Source organism: Epargyreus clarus, unplaced genomic scaffold (genome assembly GCF_041222505.1).
Source record: "Epargyreus clarus isolate Ecla_fem2 unplaced genomic scaffold, WU_Ecla_fem_2.2 ptg000008l, whole genome shotgun sequence".
Taxonomy (NCBI): domain Eukaryota; kingdom Metazoa; phylum Arthropoda; class Insecta; order Lepidoptera; family Hesperiidae; genus Epargyreus; species Epargyreus clarus.
In genome coordinates, this window is record NW_027332216.1 from 8,429,580 (window position 1) to 8,447,727 (window position 18,148).

Sequence of the window (18,148 nt, forward strand, 5' to 3'; positions counted from 1 at the left end):
AAGCCACATAATCCCTATATCGACATTACTTAAGCTGATAAAGTGATTAATTTACCAGGACTCATATAAATTTCATAAAAAAATATTGGCTAATAATTAATGCGTACATTCATCACAGAAAGAATTCCCACAGCATGGTATCATCACAGCATCGGTGAGCAGATCCCGACAGAGGCTGCAGATCAGCTCGTCGGGGACGGTGGGCTCGGGGGCCGCCGGCGCGTTCGTCGGGGTGTCGGCACCCCCCGCATTCTCCGATGCTAAGTAGGCTTCACTGTAAAAAAAAATACAAAAATATTTAAACGTAGATATCTATATATCGTATAGATATCTCACCGCCTTGTAATTGAAGGAAGCCATTAAATGTTGTTATGTAAATGGCTGTCATGGTGTAATTTACACGGAACAAAGCCGACATGGGCAAAAAGCGGTGCAAAAACACGAAATCGAAGTAAAAGTACGGAGAAATATCGTTTCGTTTGTAAATGATCCAAAAACTACATTTTTTTTGTTATTTTTCAAATACGAAAATAGATGACAGTGACAATTCCAATTGTCAAAACTGGTTACATTTTCTTGTTACAAGTGAGTAATCTTTACTTATCTATGTATTTAAGTTGCAACTAATCTCAATATAAACATTTAATTAAATGAGCCTAACTTAATGCAATTTTGCTTACTTTCATCTTTCTTTGTACTTTAACCCTTCTCCAACATGTCTCAAAATTACTTTTATTACAGAAAACAAGTAGTTTCTAAATTGGAAGTAAATGAAGACACATTGACTGTATTATGCAGAAATATACTGCATAATACAGTCAATATGTACAGTCACGAGCATAAATATATGACTATGGGCAGATCAGCAAAAATATGTGACCCAATAACGAGTTCAATAATATATGCCTGCACGAACGCAGCAAAAATATCTGACAATTATAGGCCACAAAAATATGTGATGATAACGTTGATCATATAATTGTGACATGTGACGTCAACTAAGGGGCAATAATATCTGACATAATTTACAAATATCTTTGATGTAAATATCAATCAACCTACCAGTCAAAGGGGCCAATGTATTTTTCCGGAGAAAGAATATGAGCAAAAAACACGTTATAAATATTTTTTCATATTTTTTTATTTAAGTAAGAAAAAAACAGGGTTAAAGACAAAGGCAGGATAAATATATTTTAACAGGGTGAATTTTCCAAATCCGAATCTATAAGGATTAGCGAAAAATGCTAAAAGGAGTTACGAGGCCGATATTGATAAAAACTAATACTTACTGCATCTTTAGTTTTTAGGGTTCCGTACGCAAAGGGTTAAAAGACAACCGGAAAATAAGTATTATACTTATTTTTATAAAATAGTAAACATCTGGTGGTACGGAAGCCTCCATGTGCGAGTTTGACCCGTACTTGGCGAATTATTTAAAATATCCCTATATACGGGGATCGAACCAGTTCATTTTGAAAAAAAAATACACACCTTATATATTTCTACTATCGGATAGTGTCCCTTATACGGATTAAATTCTGGGATTAAATGACAAATTATAGGAAAAGCTTCTATTTCACCCTGTATACAACAGCAATTATATGTCCTAACGACTTTTACAATATTATATAGATTATACTTTATTAAACTAAAATGGTTACGAATATTCTGCTAAGACAAAAATATAAGAAGAAGTTACCGCAACAGTTAATTGATACATGTAACTTTAATTATTTATATTAGCAATACCAAGTTCTACAATTAGCATTATTATCGGAGAAATAGGTTCCATCTTTATGATGTCGCTTTGATATACTCGTATTTTTATCGTTAAAACGTGGGTAGTAGACCTTTTATCCAACGCTGCCGAGTAACGTTTAGGAATTGATTGATAGTGTATTATTAGAAACCTATTCAATTTCTTTTTATTATAGTATTATTTTAATTAATTATTTTGTATGTTTTTCATGATGTGTTATTTTTATAATAATAAGTTCTTATTTATAAAGTCACTGGCTGATACGATTCTATGATTTTTCATAAAAAAGAAAAAGAACGCAGCTTGACGTTCGAGTTGTATTTTGAGCCGGAATAACAAAAGTGAATAGATTAATATTGTCACATATTTTTGCTTCGTAAGGTGGTCACAATTATTTGATCAACGTTATCATCAGATATTTTTGCTGCCTATTAATGTCAGATATTTTTGCTGCGTTCTTGCAGGTAGATATTACTGAACTCGTTTTTGGGTCAGATATTTTTGCTAATCTGCCCATAGTCATATATTTATGCTCGTGACTGTACTTAGCATCGGAAACTTACTGGTCCACTGCAGGGACGGCATATGTTCCACTTGGGGTCATCATGGCTCCTGGTGCTTTTGGACCATCCACTGGTACCATAAAACTCCGAGGAATCCCTGTACTTCGTTTAACATCTATAGATTCACCCTGAAATAGACACATGGAGACAATGAAATGACCGTAACATTTCTTATGTAATATATTTGGTGATTATACAAGATGACAAAAATCTTTGAACTGTGCTAATTACATTCAAGTAAAATGTTGTTAACAGTCTAAAGTAAGTAAATTGTGTACTATTGTTATGATCTATTGAAGTGTGCAATAATAGTACATTACAATACGAGGACGAAAAATTTTTTTCTGACAAGTGTGAGTTTGCAGGCCGAGCCGCAGGCGAGGACTGCAATCACACGAGTCAGAAAAACATTTTTCGTCCGCGTGTTGTATAAAATTTTATATTACGGGGTCGGAAACGGGGGTTTTGCGCACGCGAAGCGTGCGTAAAACGTCCATTTACGCACGCTGTGATATAAAGTATGTTCTATCTATCTAAAATAAATTAATAGTGATGAATTCAATTTATAAACTTTTGAACATATTATGGTGTATTTTACATTGTACTTTTATACATAATTTTCTTCAAGAGTGTATTGGAGTGTAAAATAAAAGAATGGGATTAATTAATATTCATATACATACAGAATTGGCAGCTGGACAGTCCTTAATCCAATGCCCCCTTTTCTGGCACTTGTAACAAACGTAATTAGAAGGCACAATGCCTCTTTGATTCTGTCCTCTAATTTTTTGATAACTGTAAAACATTAGTAAATACATGTTTAAAAACAATATCAATAGTATCACATTTGAAAATTCATAAAACACATTTTGTAATTCTTCAAGTTGTTGTGCTCAGAAAATGTTCTTAATCCATTGTTAACTAACTTCTTCCAAAATGGATGAACCCTTAGTATTTAATAAGCATATTTATTTGTACAGATTTGCAAAATCTTACTTGCTAGGATCGTAGTCAACAGTGGATTGTGATATCATAGCATTTATTTTATCCTGTTCACTACCTTCCATGCGTGACAGATCAGCCAATCCCTTGTTAAGGCCCACATCTTTGTTCAGAGAGCCCTGACCACTTCCAGAACCTTCCCACTGTTTTTTTGGCTGTTGAGACAATGGTATTCTAGCCACAAGAAGCGATGTGTTCTTTGGAATCAATGTGTTATCATCAACATACACTGAAAATCGGTAAAGAATCGTAAATACCATACATATCATCTTTAACAATTAATAACTTAAATGATGAATTATAAAAATGAACCAGTTGTGTATAATTTATTAACATAGATCATAATAATTTTTATATATATTTTGTATAATGAGGTCAACTACAAAGAACATTTTTATTTTTTAACCTGAATCAAGTAACACTGATATTAACTTATGTCCTGGGAACTATTGCTATGTGCATGAAATTACACAAAACATGCAAAGTGAAAAGGTATTATATATGAATGGATAAAGGCTTCACATGTTGTTAAAGCTCATATAAAACAGGATGTTATATATAAATAAATAAAATGACAATTCATAGCTTTAACTGTTATATGACCTTATCCAATATTGTTGTAACTGATCATGATACAATTTGTTTCTAATTCTCATTACATTGAGGATTCAATAATATGATAAGGAAATTGTGAAATATAATTGATAACTATAATGTAGGCAATATACAATCCCTACTGTATAAAGGTAGAGCTCTCTAGCTTTAGTAACTAAAATCCTGCAGAGAGGACCAAAAAATTCATCAAACTGTTTTTTATGAATACTTTTGTTTAATTCAGCCACTAAAGAAAACAAAAATTTCATTAAAAATTTAAGCATATTAATATAACGCCAGTTGAATCATTAAACAAAAATCGACACGTTTTGAATGAATTGAATATAAAATTATTTGGTACTGGTCAGTTATTCAATTCTTTGTTCTATTCTATGCTTAATATTTCAAAAAAATGGATCTTTAAAAAGTGTAATAATGAAACGAGCCACTCAGCCCCCATGTAGTGATTACATTAGACACTAAAAATTAATCAATCACTATTCAATTAATCATACATGACCACCAGCATAACTTTGGATGAATATGGTGATAATTGTAAATGAGTAAATAATAATTGAACAACAAACCTTCTTTAGTTTGGGCGTTAGTAATCTGTAGGTCAAAATCGGAAGTTTTTCCGATACGTTTTTGTTGTGATATTGCAGCTTTTAAGTCTCCTACAGAAATATGCAGTCCATCGAAGGTGACAGTGTCATAATCTAATGCACTTTTAAATTTATAGTGTACAGACATTTCTGTAAATGTAGAACTAATGTTATTTTATGTAACATGACAATATTAGTTCACGTGTTAGTTTATTTGAAAGTGGACAATACATCGACACTTATAATATCAAAGCGATTTTCCACTTGAATGTTATTTTCCTAAATCACTTATTTAAATGACTATAAATGTAGAACTCATACTAATATTTACTAAAACTGAGGATTATTAGCTAAATTCTTAATTATTAACAAGTAACAGCAATCCGACTAAATCAATGCAAATTGACAAGCCGCCATTAAAAATTTCAGCACGCTCAAATCTCAACTCAAACTCATACTCAAATGAAACAGATAACAAATCGAAACATTCGAAACCGAATTGAGATCATAGACAAGTGTGACCTTTTATATTGTGAAAAAAACCGTTCTTGATTATCTATAATGGCAAAAACAGGCAGCCAGCCGGCAAATGGCAAAATTGTCGGGCCGATCTAAAATATGATCCAGTCATTATATCCATAGACTTCTTTATAAATCAGAAACATGAAAATTATATGAAAACCTTATACGCATACCTCATCCTTATACTCATACTCATACCAAAATCATTATTGTATAAATTTGGCAAAGGTGTATTAGTAAAGGAGGGATTTATCGTAATTGTTATTTCTTTTTTGTATTATTTCAGTTTTATGTATGTATTGTTTCAGTAGGTAACAATTTATAGCAACAAAATCGAGTTTTATTATGGCAATACTGTAGAGGAAATAGACAGTCAAATTCAATTCGAATTATATTTTATTTAGTTAATAAAGTGCGTCAGTTTGTGTTAATAATAGACATAAATTTTAATATAGTTATTATTTATATTTGATTAAGTTAGCATGAGATCTGAATTCAGATTTTAATTTTAACATAAGTATTTGTATGCACTACATATTTGGCAAATTGCCATGAACTTCCGGTGTGAGATAAAGACACACGCGGATCTATCGAGAAAAGAACGCGAATAATTAAAAAAATAACTGGAAAAGAAGACTTATTTAGTAATTTTACACTGTCTCGTTTTTAAAAATGTCCAATAACGGTGCTCCGGATTCTTGGGAAAATCAAGCCGATGTCATTGATGAACAAGGTGCAAAAGATTCTAATGATGTGTCTACAAAATTTTCCACGTTGAATGTAAATGCCGTGGAGTTCGTGCCTTCTTTTTGTAATAAATCTTCCGATTCTAATGACAATAGCGAATCCTCCCCAACTCCCCATAAATCTGAATCTGAAAGTGAATCTACAAATTCAGCTGGAAGTCCCGTCTTGAACGGTAAGTCAGTGGTTCTGTCATAACTTATCTTCTCGTGGATATCCTATCTCTCGCCGGTTTCAGTATTGGTTTTTGTAATCGTACTGATATATCAAAAGTAACCTAAAAAGTCAAGTCGCGTACGTGCGGAACTTACGTACGATGACTTATTTTTTTTCTCAATCCAGTTCTAACGGGTTATGTCGAGACACGCGGCGTGACTATACTTATGCACAGTAAACTTTCTCTATAAATAAAAGTATCGAATGCTGATATTCCTGAAATGAAAAAGAACAAAGGTGTGTTTTCGAAGTTTTTAGTGCTTTTATTTGGACTTTCCAGTGCTTCTGAGTGTCAACTCAAACTTTCACAAACTTACTTTTGTACAACATTCAAGTTGTCTATACTTATTGAAGTCCCATCATCACATCTCTTGCAACATGCTTGCTGCATTTCCATTTCTATCATCAAATAACACTTTTAACAGTTGTTATGAACAAGGCCCAGTAATTAAATTAAAGGCAACTCATTGATTTACACAATTATTTCTACTGATCCCAATACTAAGGCAAGAAGGCAATCAACAATCCATACTAGTTTTGTAACAACATATGCTTCATAAAATCAAAGTGTGTTTGTTAGTGTAGTGTTTCATAACAGTGTTCAGTAACAGATTAATTTTTGGTAGGTTGTGGTGATGGTGGTGACAGTGGTGATGGAGGGGCTGCATCAGCATCACCCCGGGTGGAAGAGCCTCCCCCTGTACCGCCCGCTGAAGCAGCCTCCACATCAGCTTCCACTCTACCTGTCCCTTCAGATGTGTCCCCAACTGCAGATAGTTGGGAGGCTGAAGCTGATGATGCCCTCCTCACCCCTGAAGATGGGAATGAAGCTGAGGAGGATGAGTCAGAACCACAGGTGCCACTTACAGTAATTAGCATGCTTTTTCTTTTTTAAGCAGTTGTTTTTTTTCTGTTTCAGTTTTGTTAATTCATTGCATTACATTTATTTCATTATTGCCTATTTACAAATGCATGTCATGTTTTTATGAAACTGATTAGATTAGTTGTTTTGTTTGAAATTAATATGTCAATTTAATGGTTTGCTTGTATATCTTTATATAATTCTTACAATGTAAAAAAGGAAGTATTTTATTATCTGTTAAATAAAATATTAAGTAATACCATCCTGACAATGTTTGTTGGTGCAATTAGGTACCATTAGTCATTGTACCAACTCAACATTTTTCGCTATTACTAAAATATTCCATAAACATGGAACAATCAATGACTGAATACTAATAAGGTGCTGCCATTTTGAACTTTATTCAAAGTGGCTATGAGTAGATATTAGGTGATCATTCTTTAGCTATGATTTCTTTTACATAGCAACAAGTCTACCAATATAATATACATTGTAAGGAGGTTGCAGAGGCATGATTGATTGGTGTGATAATATTAAGTGGGTGAAGTAATTTTGGTATTACAGCATAGGTTATAAAAGATTAACTTACTGATATTATAAGGTGAGAACTAACCTAATATTTTTTGAAAATTAATGTGGTGTTACCTACTTTGATTTTTAAAATATAAATGCAAGTGTTATTGATACATTTAACATTATTATATTGGATACCATTAAATTATTTTTAATGTGCTTATTATGTAGTAATATAATTTTAATAAATTATGCAATATATTTTATTAATATATTTTTTACTATTTTTAATAGTAATCATTGTTTTGAAGTAATTAATGAAATGTATAATTGCTACAATAAGAGATAAATTATAAATTGTAATTTGCTTTTTTTTTGTAATCAAAACAGCATTACAAAACATTAAATTATATTTTAATAACACTAATTCAAAAATATTTTTATTTATATTTGAATATGGAACATTACAGGAAGACGTGGATGTCCCAGAGGCAGAAATGGCAAAGAAAATCCCTAAGAAAAAGCCCCCACGAGTCGAGGACACCCGAAGCAAAAAAGAACATGTGAATGTTGTGTTCATTGGACATGTAGGTGAGTACACCTTTCACACACCACTACACAACTATGCCTGTAATGCCCCAATGCCCTTGTTACTGTTGCTAATAATATTAGTGACTGACACAAATTCTTATACCACAATGACCAATTATGAAAACTACCTGTAATGTAATTATTCAGTCTAGTGCATGAGCTATAATTTTACCATCAGACATGTTTACCATGCAATGGTGTAATTTGTGTACACAGAGCTATAAATAGCCTCTCAGGGTAATTATTTATCATGATTGGAAAATGCTGTATTGCAAATGGATCCAGTTTTGTTTTTTGGGCCTTTCTTTAATATTGGGTTACTTATAGTTATTTTTGATTATAGTTCAAAAATATTATGAGTATAACAAAATATTTTGGACAATATTGATAAAGATTTAAAATTATATAAATTATAGAAAATCGTAACTAATGGAAGCGTTATAACAATTGATGCGGGGCCGAATTTATAAAAAAATGGCATGTGACCTCTTTTTAATTTTAGTTTGCATAAGTACATTTCACAGCATAAGTATACTTCACAGTATTGCCGACTACAACGACGACTATAGTTTCGTGGATGAATTGAAGCAGAATAAATGAACAAAAATTTTTCGATCGTAAAGCACTCTGATGCTTCGCATCATGAGTCGTGCAAAACATGGATATATAACAGTGTGAAAGTTAAAATTGGATGTTAGGGATGTATTAAAATAAGCCCCTGTCAAGAATAAATAATGTGGATATTTTGGTATAATGTATTTGAGAGAATCCAAGCTGCATACAGATGTTCAAAACAGAAGCTTAATTATACACAAATTCTTTTATATCACGGCGTGCGTAAATTGACGTTTTACGCACGCTTCGCGTGCGCAAAACCCCCATTTCCGACCCCGTAATATAAAATTTTATACAACACGCGGACGAAAAATGTTTTTCTGACTCGTGTGATTGCAGTCCTCGCCTGCGGCTCGGCCTGCAAACTCACACTTGTCAGAAAAAAATTTTTCGTCCTCGTATTGTAATGTACTATTTAATAATGGTTAAAAAACATTATTAAATAGGCTGGCAGAAAAGTATATATTGTTTATAAAATTTGAGGTGCACGGTAGTTTTGGCATAGATAGGCTGGCGGTACCTGGCGCGACTTATGCGGAAACCATGCCTGCGAAGTGGTCACGCGAGAAAATAGCGTCATATCAAACACAATAATTTGTAAATAGTGCTATAATACCGACTCATTATTGAGCAACTTAACATGATTTATGAATCAAAATGTTGTTTGAATATCATCTATAAAACGTATAGAACATAATATTTTTTATCTAAAGCAAATGGTTACGACACTATTTACTACGATGTAAGGTAAAATAATATACATATTGTATATTAAATTACACCCATATATTGTTCCAGATGCTGGCAAATCTACAATCGGTGGTCAAATCATGTCGTTGACAGGCATGGTTGACAAGAGAACACTGGAAAAATATGAAAGAGAAGCAAGAGAGAAGTCCAGAGAGTCTTGGTACTTGTCGTGGGCTTTGGACACTAACCAAGAAGGCATGTATACTGATTTAATATTACAATTTTTGAAGCTATACATCTTTTGGGGTGTGTAGGGACAATAATGCGGTTGAATTTTTGCAAAGATATTAAATTGACACCATAAATCTGTCACTTAACGCCATCTGTTATTTTTTATGTTATTGATACGTAATGGGCACGATACGCGTCGTCGATTACGTGTCGTGTCGTTTTGTAGCAATCATTTTGTAAGTCTTGATGTTTCTTAATAGTATATAATCGTATCTTATGCGTGTATACATTGATACGCGCCCTGTTCTTTTTTAAATACGCTAAATAAATTACGCACGTTCATAAGTACCCACACACTTTTTATGATGAGTGATATGCAAACACGAAATATATGCAAATATAATGATACTAGAGTAAATTAAATATATAATAATTTTTTTTCATGCAGAACGAGACAAGGGAAAGACTGTTGAAGTTGGGAGAGCCTATTTCGAGACTGAAAAGAAGCATTTTACAATACTCGATGCACCTGGCCATAAGAGTTTTGTACCAAACATGATTGGTGGAGCGGCACAAGCTGATTTAGCTGTTTTGGTATGCATTTAAGTCATAATATTTTAATCTAAGGATATTCAACATAAGATCAGTGGAAATATCTTTACAAATGATGCATTAGATCCTATAGCCATTCTGGTTAATGCGTTTTATTATTTGAGGTTATAATTACATCAGATTACAATTTACATCCTTAGTTATGCATTTATTAAGTTTTATGAGACTATCCTGATCCGTAATAATGTTCATGACAAATATTTTGTTCTAAAAATCTATAAAGAGACTTAAGTTTGTAAATGAGTTTTTTAATCATTTATGTCTAAAAATTGTTTTATTCACTAATAATTATATCGTTCGGTATCCGTCTGTGGTCTATTTACAAAATAATTTTTAATTTCATTTCTTAACCTTTTTTATCTTTCATTGTAAGATAATTGCAAATTACATGTTCAGTAATATACCAAATTGATACATTTGTTCATAGTAATGGAATATCTCCGTGGTTGATTATTATTATTTGAGGTTATGATTTGCAGTTGTTATGGTATATTACAAATATCGAAATGTGACAGTTTTTAAACTTAATATTCCAAAAAGATTTCAAAATTTACACATTTTAAAAGATTTAATAAACGTTTTATACTGCATATGTGATCCCAGATTATGTACTATATAGTATGGAGAGTAATTGCTATCCAATTTTAAATTTCAGGTAATATCAGCTAGGAAAGGAGAGTTTGAAACAGGTTTTGACAGAGGGGGGCAGACTCGAGAGCATGCTATGTTGGCAAAGACTGCAGGTGTCAAGCATTTAGTAGCCCTCGTTAACAAAATGGATGACCCTACTGTTAACTGGGATGAAAAAAGGTAATTTTAAATTTATATATTCTTTAGTTTTTAAAAGTCAGTAAATAAATTGGTCTATAAAATTTAATTACCATAAAACGTCCTTATGACACTGGTATATCGTAATAATATGAAGTCTATCAGAATTTTTAGAATATAACTTTATTAATTTATGTATTGAAAAATTGGAAGATTAAAGTAGCAAACAAATATGTCGTCCACCTGACGGTAAGAGGGCACTGCTGTTAAAAAAACCTCTTTAAGTAACTCAAAATAAAATAGGGGTTCTACCTAACGACAATCACAGATTATAGATAGGCTTATAGAAGCAAAAACTGCTTCTTGCTTGTAATAGATGTTGGCAATGTAACCAACCCAATCGAATCATTCTGATTCTACCACTACCCTTCACCTTGCAAATTATTAAAATATCTGAATATATAATGATATATTATTGTTTTTAGATACAACGAATGTCGAGACAAAATATTACCGTACCTTAAGAAATTGGGCTTCAATACAGCTAAGGATCTGTCCTTCTTGCCCGTGTCAGGGCAAACTGGGCAAGGTTTATTGGAACAGGTACGTTATAATAAAATTATATGTTTGAAATATATTTATGAACATACAATTGAAACATTAACTCTCAAATTAACAATACCTTCAATTCAATATTACAAGTATGTATTACAGTGGTAGTAACCACTTATACGAACTCTTAGAACAAGTACCATCAACTACATTATGTAAACTAAAACCATAGATTAGTAAAGATTTCTCACTCCTAACAAGAAAATGTACCCAGTTTTGAGAATTAAAACAGTTGCGTAAAAAAGTTTTGCCACGTCTCCGTGCTAAAATGTCCCTAAAATATTTGAAATAATTATTTATTTAGTATGTAAATTGTACATTGTAATTGTAAATTACACAGTATTCGTTAATTATTCGTAAATTTTCTCTAAAAATGTTTTTATTTGTCAATAATTCAAAAAAAGAACTTACTATAATAAGCCATTTGTGGCTTCATTTAATTTCAAGGCGGCGAAGTATCTTTACTAATCTATGACTAAAACATAAGTTTAATACTACACTTCTGCTATTGTGTAAAATATCTGGTACATTTTATACTCTGCAACCACTTCTACTCCACAACTAATCATTAAAATGTAAAATTGTAACTATGTTCACTTTTATTAATTAGTATTGTATTGTAATTCTAGCATTTATAACATTACAGGTATCTGAGGAAATTTGTCCATGGTACCGTGGCCCTTCGTTCATCCAACTGATAGATGAGCTTCCATCTCTTAATCGCAAAATGGATGGTCCGTTCATAATGCCCGTTGTCGACAAATACAAAGACATGGGCACTGTCCTCATGGGGAAGGTGGAAGCGGGAACTACGCGAAAGACGAGCACCTTATTCTTAATGCCTAATAGAGTACGTAATCCTTGCTTATCTTATATTTATAATAATGTTAATAATTTCTTTCAATAAATTTCTATCAATAAAAAAACTATATAGATACTTGATAGAATACTTGTAAGTGCATGATAAAGAGTATTGCGCACTTACAAGTTAAATTTAAACAATAAGCAATATATAGTGTGTTAATAATGATTGGACAAGACAACATTTAGTATTAAATTATTTGTTATACTATAATGCCTTATAATGTATTCTAATATCCTTGAAACAGTAGATAGATAGTTATGATAGGGAAACCTAGAACAGCGATCTTAGTATATAATTAAGGATTCACTACTATTTGTTAATATTTAAAAAATAGTCCTAGAAGGCCTTTCTGTGAGTATTTATAGATATGTTCTGTTACTATATCTGTTGGAAGGCATGCGTATTTTTAAAAATTAATGCGCGCGCACTATGCGGCAACCGTCTCTCATGACAAGGTAGCCAACATATCTAATAATTTAATTATTCAAAAGATTATCATTGTATTTAGGCAATAGTATATTGTTTTCATGAGTCCAAAAACTATTATAGGTATAAAATATAACAAGCTACATTTATTTTTAATTTCTATTCGAATATTCCAGGCTCAAGTCACTGTAGACCAGTTATGGTCGGATGAAATTGAAGTCACATCTATTGGGCCCGGTGAAAATGTGAAAGTGAAGCTCAAAGGAATTGAGGAGGAAGATGTTTCTCCTGGATTTGTTCTCTGTGACATTGCTAACCCAATAACAACAGGCAGAGTGAGTAAAGTCAATTATTTGTATAATTTTAAATCAATCTTTGACATCTTGGGCGCAAGGCCGGGACGGCGCGGTAGAGGATTTTTAAGCGATTAATATAATTATAACTTAACATTATTAAAATAAAATGTAAATTAGGCCTACACAGTATGTTCACAGCGTCGTTCGGCGGCTTCGCAAAAATCCTCTGTCATGCCGAACCTGGCTCTGCGGGCAGGTCCTCAATCGTGGTCGTTCACTTTTGCACACTTTTTAACCCATGTAAATAATAAAATATACAGGATATAATTATAGTGAATCCATCACTGTCAACTAAAAATCGACAGGTGCTAAAAATTATATATCAATTGCTGGTTCAATACAATAGTTTTTACCACATTATTATCGATTACCTGTAAGGTAGCAACTAGAGAAATTCTTCTTCGTTCGAAGTTCGAAGACATTTTTGTTCTATTAAGTATATGTAACAAATTTCTTGCAGGTTTTCGACGCCCAAGTTGTAATTCTGGAGCACAAATCCATCATTTGTGCAGGTTATTCTGCCGTCATGCACATACATTGTGCAGCTGAAGAAGTTACAGTCAAGGTTACCATTAAAATAATTTTAATAACTATCTTTTTTCTTACTATATGAAAATATTTTTCTATCGTAAATAACCATAATGAAGCATATTTAAATGTGGTACAGTTACTCTGTCCTTTAGTACAGAAGTTTCCACTATCTTATGTAGGTTTGGTGACATGGTATAAACTGTTTATGAATGGTACACTGACATCATCATGTGGTGTTATGACTGTGCACTGTGTATTCTATGAAATAAATTTTGTTCTTAATTATGAAAATAATATTGAATAAATCTATCTAGCTACCTTTTATCATAACTAACAGTCTCATCTTAAAAGAGGTCTGCTTCCGAACACTGAGACATTAACAGGACAATGATAAAAGTATTACTTTGTTTGTCAAGGTGGTAGAACCCTTTACAAGGTGGTAGAACCCTTTGCAAGGTGGTAGAACCCTTTGTCAAGGTGGTAGAACCCTTTGTGGTTCGACTCCGGCGGCACCACCGCCACACCTATTTCTACCTAATAACAGCAGTGTTAAGCGCTGCTGTGTTCCGGTTTGAAGGGTGTGGTAAGGGAGACAGACTTTTCTGAGGCGTTCCAGCTTAGTCCTCAGGGGTAGCGGCGCATCTGTGGCCGACCTCAGGTAGGAATATCTAATCCTATCTGGGGTTGATTACAGATGTCCATGGGCGGCAGTAGCCACTTACCATCAGGTGGACTGCATGCTCGTCTGCTACTCTTATATTATAAAAAAAAAAAAAAAAAAAAAAAAAAAATTTGCTGTATATAAGAATTAACTTCATATTGCTGCAATACTTTGTCTCTTAGCTAATCAGGAGTATCGTTCAACATGTCTGTAGCATACTCCATATCAACACAAATGACTTTGATAAAAATTGACGCAGGAGTGTGCTGTTTAGTGGCCATTTTGTGTCGGATGTTGTCTGGGTGTTTGTGCGTACAGAATACTAGTATATGGCTGTAGAAAGCGTCATTGCGATCTCCATAACCCACGAAGATAAATGCTAAATATTAATCAATATTACAAGTATTTTGGTACTTTGCAGGCACTCATCTGTTTGGTAGACAAAAAGACGGGAGAGAAATCTAAAACGCGGCCGCGCTTCGTAAAACAGGACCAAGTGGCGATCATGAGGATAGAATGCGCGGGCGTCATCTGTTTAGAACCGTTCAAGAAGTTTGCTCAAATGGGCAGATTTACATTAAGAGACGAAAGTACGTTCACTTCTGTAGTCACTATATGTTTAATATACTATACTGTAGTAAGAATTTTTATGCTAATTATACCTATTTTTGTTTCAGATAAAACTATCGCCATTGGCAAAGTCCTAAAAGTGATCGAGTAAATTTGGCACTACAATTTGTAATTTAGTTAGGATAGGCCTTTCCAAAACCTACATATATCATCAGAGAATGCATGTAATATGTAATCCTGAATTTTGGGATCTACCAGTATGTGAGAGCTCGAGTGTGTCGCTTTATCGTCGAACTTTCCGGATTATTAGAAAAGCTAGTCCTCATAAAGACGAACTATGTTACAGCCACTGCCATAACGCAAGTTTATCTGTTTTAAATTAAATCACGATATGCAGCAACATTAAAATTTAGTGCTTGGTTTTTTATCTATGATAACTGAAAAACAATAAATAGGAAGAAATAATACAGTAACATAACTATTTTGGATACGGATTTCAGTATACACCATCGGCGTCCAAGAAGTGCCCGAAATTATAATAAATTAATTGAGTGCTCAATTTTATTTGTGTACAATTTTGCAAGCATTAAAATTAATATCTAAATGTACACTACAAACAAAAATATATTGTTTTTTTCTTTTATGTATTAAGAAATGTATTTGGCTGTAATATATATTTAATGTATACTAAATAATACTCTACAGTGGTACACAACGCTCGAAAATTGTAATAATTTGAAGAGTATTTGTATAAGACTCATTTGTCTAGTACATATTTATTTTGTAAATTATTTGTGCTAAAATTTTAAGATAAATTAAAGCTGATATTGCTGACACGTACTGAAAGTTTTTTCCAATAATATCTCACAAATTAATGTTACACAAAAAGGGCTTATGAATTTGCTAAACGAATTTTCTTTATATATTTTTCTCGTTTCTTTTAAGAGTGTTGATGGCGTCCTGGGTGTTCATTGGTTTTATTACAATTATTCAATTAAATCTACTGTTTCTATTCCTGTCGAAAGCTGTTATATTTACCTTTTCAGTTGTTTATTATAAAGTGGAAAAATGTTCAATATAAATAATGTTATGGAGCACCCAGCTATTCCATGACTCTCATCTTATAAATCAGCATTGTTGTGGTTGTAAGATGGATGAAGCTCTCATATATACATTGTTAGGGTGATCATCTGCTTCGTATTTATTACAGAGTGTAGGATAATAGAAATATACCTTAACCTTTTTTATTTACATATAAACATTATGTATATTTAACACAATTTATTTACGTAATTGTAATGGCAAGTGTTCAGTAGCGCATATGTTACTAAACTTCGTGTAAGCGCAGGTTCTTTAAAAAAATGATTTTCAATTAGGAGTCAATTAGGAAGCATATAGCGATCACAAAATACTGTTATTTACGTAGAATTCCGCATTTACAATCATTTATATGAGTTAAGCAGGGCAAAACCATTGATCATCCTAACAATATTTAGGGATTATGTGTATCTACATATTTTCACTTATTAATCAATAAGTAATTATTATACTGTTCCCTATTTTAACACCAGAATATTTTAATTTAAATAATTTGCTATGAACATTATACATTTTAATATAGATGTTTATTTGAGTTTCCACTTGAAAGTAACATGTTTGTGTATATCACAACTTTCGGTTATTTACGTTTATTTAGTGTTGATTATTATTTACTTGCAATATTTTTTTTATAAAATTATGCTAATAGGTAATTATTTGTTGGTGGCCTATACGTAGGCGAAGCTCCAGGGCACGTTTTCTTGGCAGCGAGACAAAAGCAGTATTTCCTAACAACAGAAGCGAAGTACCTCTCGTTTGATTGTTCACAAAATTAATCACAAACTTATCGTCGGCAGAGGTTTGCGAATTTTAATTGTGGCAATAAACAAGTTACACGGGATATCGACATTGAATTTGTTCTAACGTAGGAAACACAGAGTACTTACAAAGTGTTGTGCGAATGATAGGATGAGGTTAGTATCAGTCTTATAACATCGGTTCAACCTCCTAATGTTATAAAATGTATATGATGAATTTATAAATTTCCAGCTTTTTTTTAAATATAATCAGTTTTACGTATAGTGGGGATTGTATCATATTCGATATTTTGTGTATATCAGACAAAGCGTGAGGCGTACGCAGCCCCCCGTCTCGGTTCACCTTGTGCTATAGTTTATTTGCCGACTGCTTATAGTATGGGAGTGTAGGGCGCGGGGCGGAGCGAGAGCCTCCCTGCGCCGTAGTGCCTTTTCTGTTTCAGTCGGGGGCCCCGGCCGCCTCGCGTGCATTCAAAATACTGCTATATTATTTTGTTTAAAATAAAATAAATTTTATTAAAACTGCTATATTTGTATTATTTTATATTCACTAAACTTTATGGTGATCGTGCAACTATGAATTTCACCTGAGGAGTAATCCTCTGTAATATACAGAGTTCTTACACTGGAAATTACCAGTGAATGGGATCCAATTTCATTCTAGATTTTCGTCTTGCACATTACTAGGTAAAATTTCATAATAAAAGGACGATTTGAGAATTCTACGTTCACGTTAGTTTTCCATATCTCAATGATGTATTTATTACTTTAATTAGCTGCATTTGAGCAAGTTTTGTGATTTAGGTCAGGATCTAATGCTGTATATTAAGTAGAATATCGATTTATCTGCTAAGCATAGTCTGGTTACAATATATAATACACATTGAAGCCCACTGTTACGTGCTACTACTCCAATATAATCTGATTAATTTGAAAGTATAATAGTTTGGAAATTGTTTTAGAATCAGATTATTTTTAAATGATTAGATAAATATTATGTTGATTTGTAGAAAAACTCAATGCAATTCAATTTCATCAAATTGTTAGACTAGTCTCATGAACGAAATAAGTACGAATCTCTAAATGTAAGGATCACCCTTTCGTTGGATTAAATTGGAATGGCCACTTTCAAACAAAATCCGGATAGTTTGAATATTTGTGATTTACACAGTTCTGCATTCTTTTTAAAAAAATCAGGCGACGTCTGTATCGCTTCTTCTTTTAACGGAGCGCGACAAGAAAATAACCAAGTATAGAGTTTAGTCATATAGTGGATTGCTTTGGAAACGTAAGTGCATTGTATTTTCATTTAATAATAAACATATATTATAGCAACCTGTAGTGTACTATAAAATGGCACCTGCTTTTTGCAATATTTCGTATA

At 32.6% G+C, this 18,148-nt stretch overlaps 2 protein-coding genes across 8 annotated transcripts in view; one reads left to right on the forward strand and one right to left on the reverse strand.

The window, feature by feature from the left end:
• The window catches only part of snama (something that sticks like glue), a 31,903-nt gene extending 26,922 nt beyond the window's left edge, over positions 1–4,981 (reverse strand). For 2 of the 3 annotated variants that reach the window (XM_073075885.1, XM_073075884.1), the window contains exons 1-5: positions 4,506–4,981; positions 3,319–3,553; positions 3,006–3,117; positions 2,323–2,450; positions 108–274 (exon numbers count right to left, since the gene is read on the reverse strand). In XM_073075885.1, coding sequence (XP_072931986.1) covers positions 108–274; positions 2,323–2,450; positions 3,006–3,117; positions 3,319–3,553; positions 4,506–4,671 — 808 coding nt within the window. In that variant the 5' untranslated portion in view covers positions 4,672–4,981. Of the gene's footprint in view, positions 1–107; positions 275–2,322; positions 2,451–3,005; positions 3,118–3,318; positions 3,554–4,505 lie in introns of those variants that run through there. The other variant, XM_073075886.1, reaches the window with a different exon arrangement.
• A 578-nt stretch (positions 4,982–5,559) lies between these two features.
• On the forward strand, positions 5,560–17,290 carry eRF3 (eukaryotic translation release factor 3). Of its 5 annotated transcripts, none has more exons than XM_073075888.1 (12): positions 5,560–5,964; positions 6,632–6,873; positions 7,851–7,971; positions 9,385–9,531; positions 9,956–10,101; positions 10,775–10,929; positions 11,373–11,490; positions 12,146–12,349; positions 12,967–13,125; positions 13,607–13,711; positions 14,760–14,928; positions 15,016–17,290. In XM_073075888.1, the coding sequence occupies exons 1-12, from the start codon at positions 5,718–5,720 to the stop codon at positions 15,057–15,059; spliced, it is 1,857 nt and encodes a 618-aa protein (XP_072931989.1). In that variant the 5' UTR covers positions 5,560–5,717; the 3' UTR covers positions 15,060–17,290. The 5 variants fall into 5 exon arrangements, with proteins under 5 accessions (XP_072931989.1, XP_072931991.1, XP_072931990.1 ...); XM_073075890.1 differs by having other exon boundaries at positions 5,564–5,778; XM_073075889.1 differs by having other exon boundaries at positions 5,566–5,964; positions 6,632–6,861.
• Positions 17,291–18,148: the final 858 nt, after the last annotated feature.

Bases quoted from the DNA above. Each gene is read 5' to 3' on its own strand.
- eRF3 (XM_073075888.1), top strand. From the start codon at position 5,718: ATGTCCAATAACGGTGCTCCGGATTCTTGGGAAAATCAAGCCGATGTC. The intron at 9,532-9,955 runs GCATGTATACTG...TTTTTCATGCAG, and splicing joins TTTGGACACTAACCAAGAAG to AACGAGACAAGGGAAAGACT. The intron at 12,350-12,966 runs GTACGTAATCCT...CGAATATTCCAG, and splicing joins TATTCTTAATGCCTAATAGA to GCTCAAGTCACTGTAGACCA.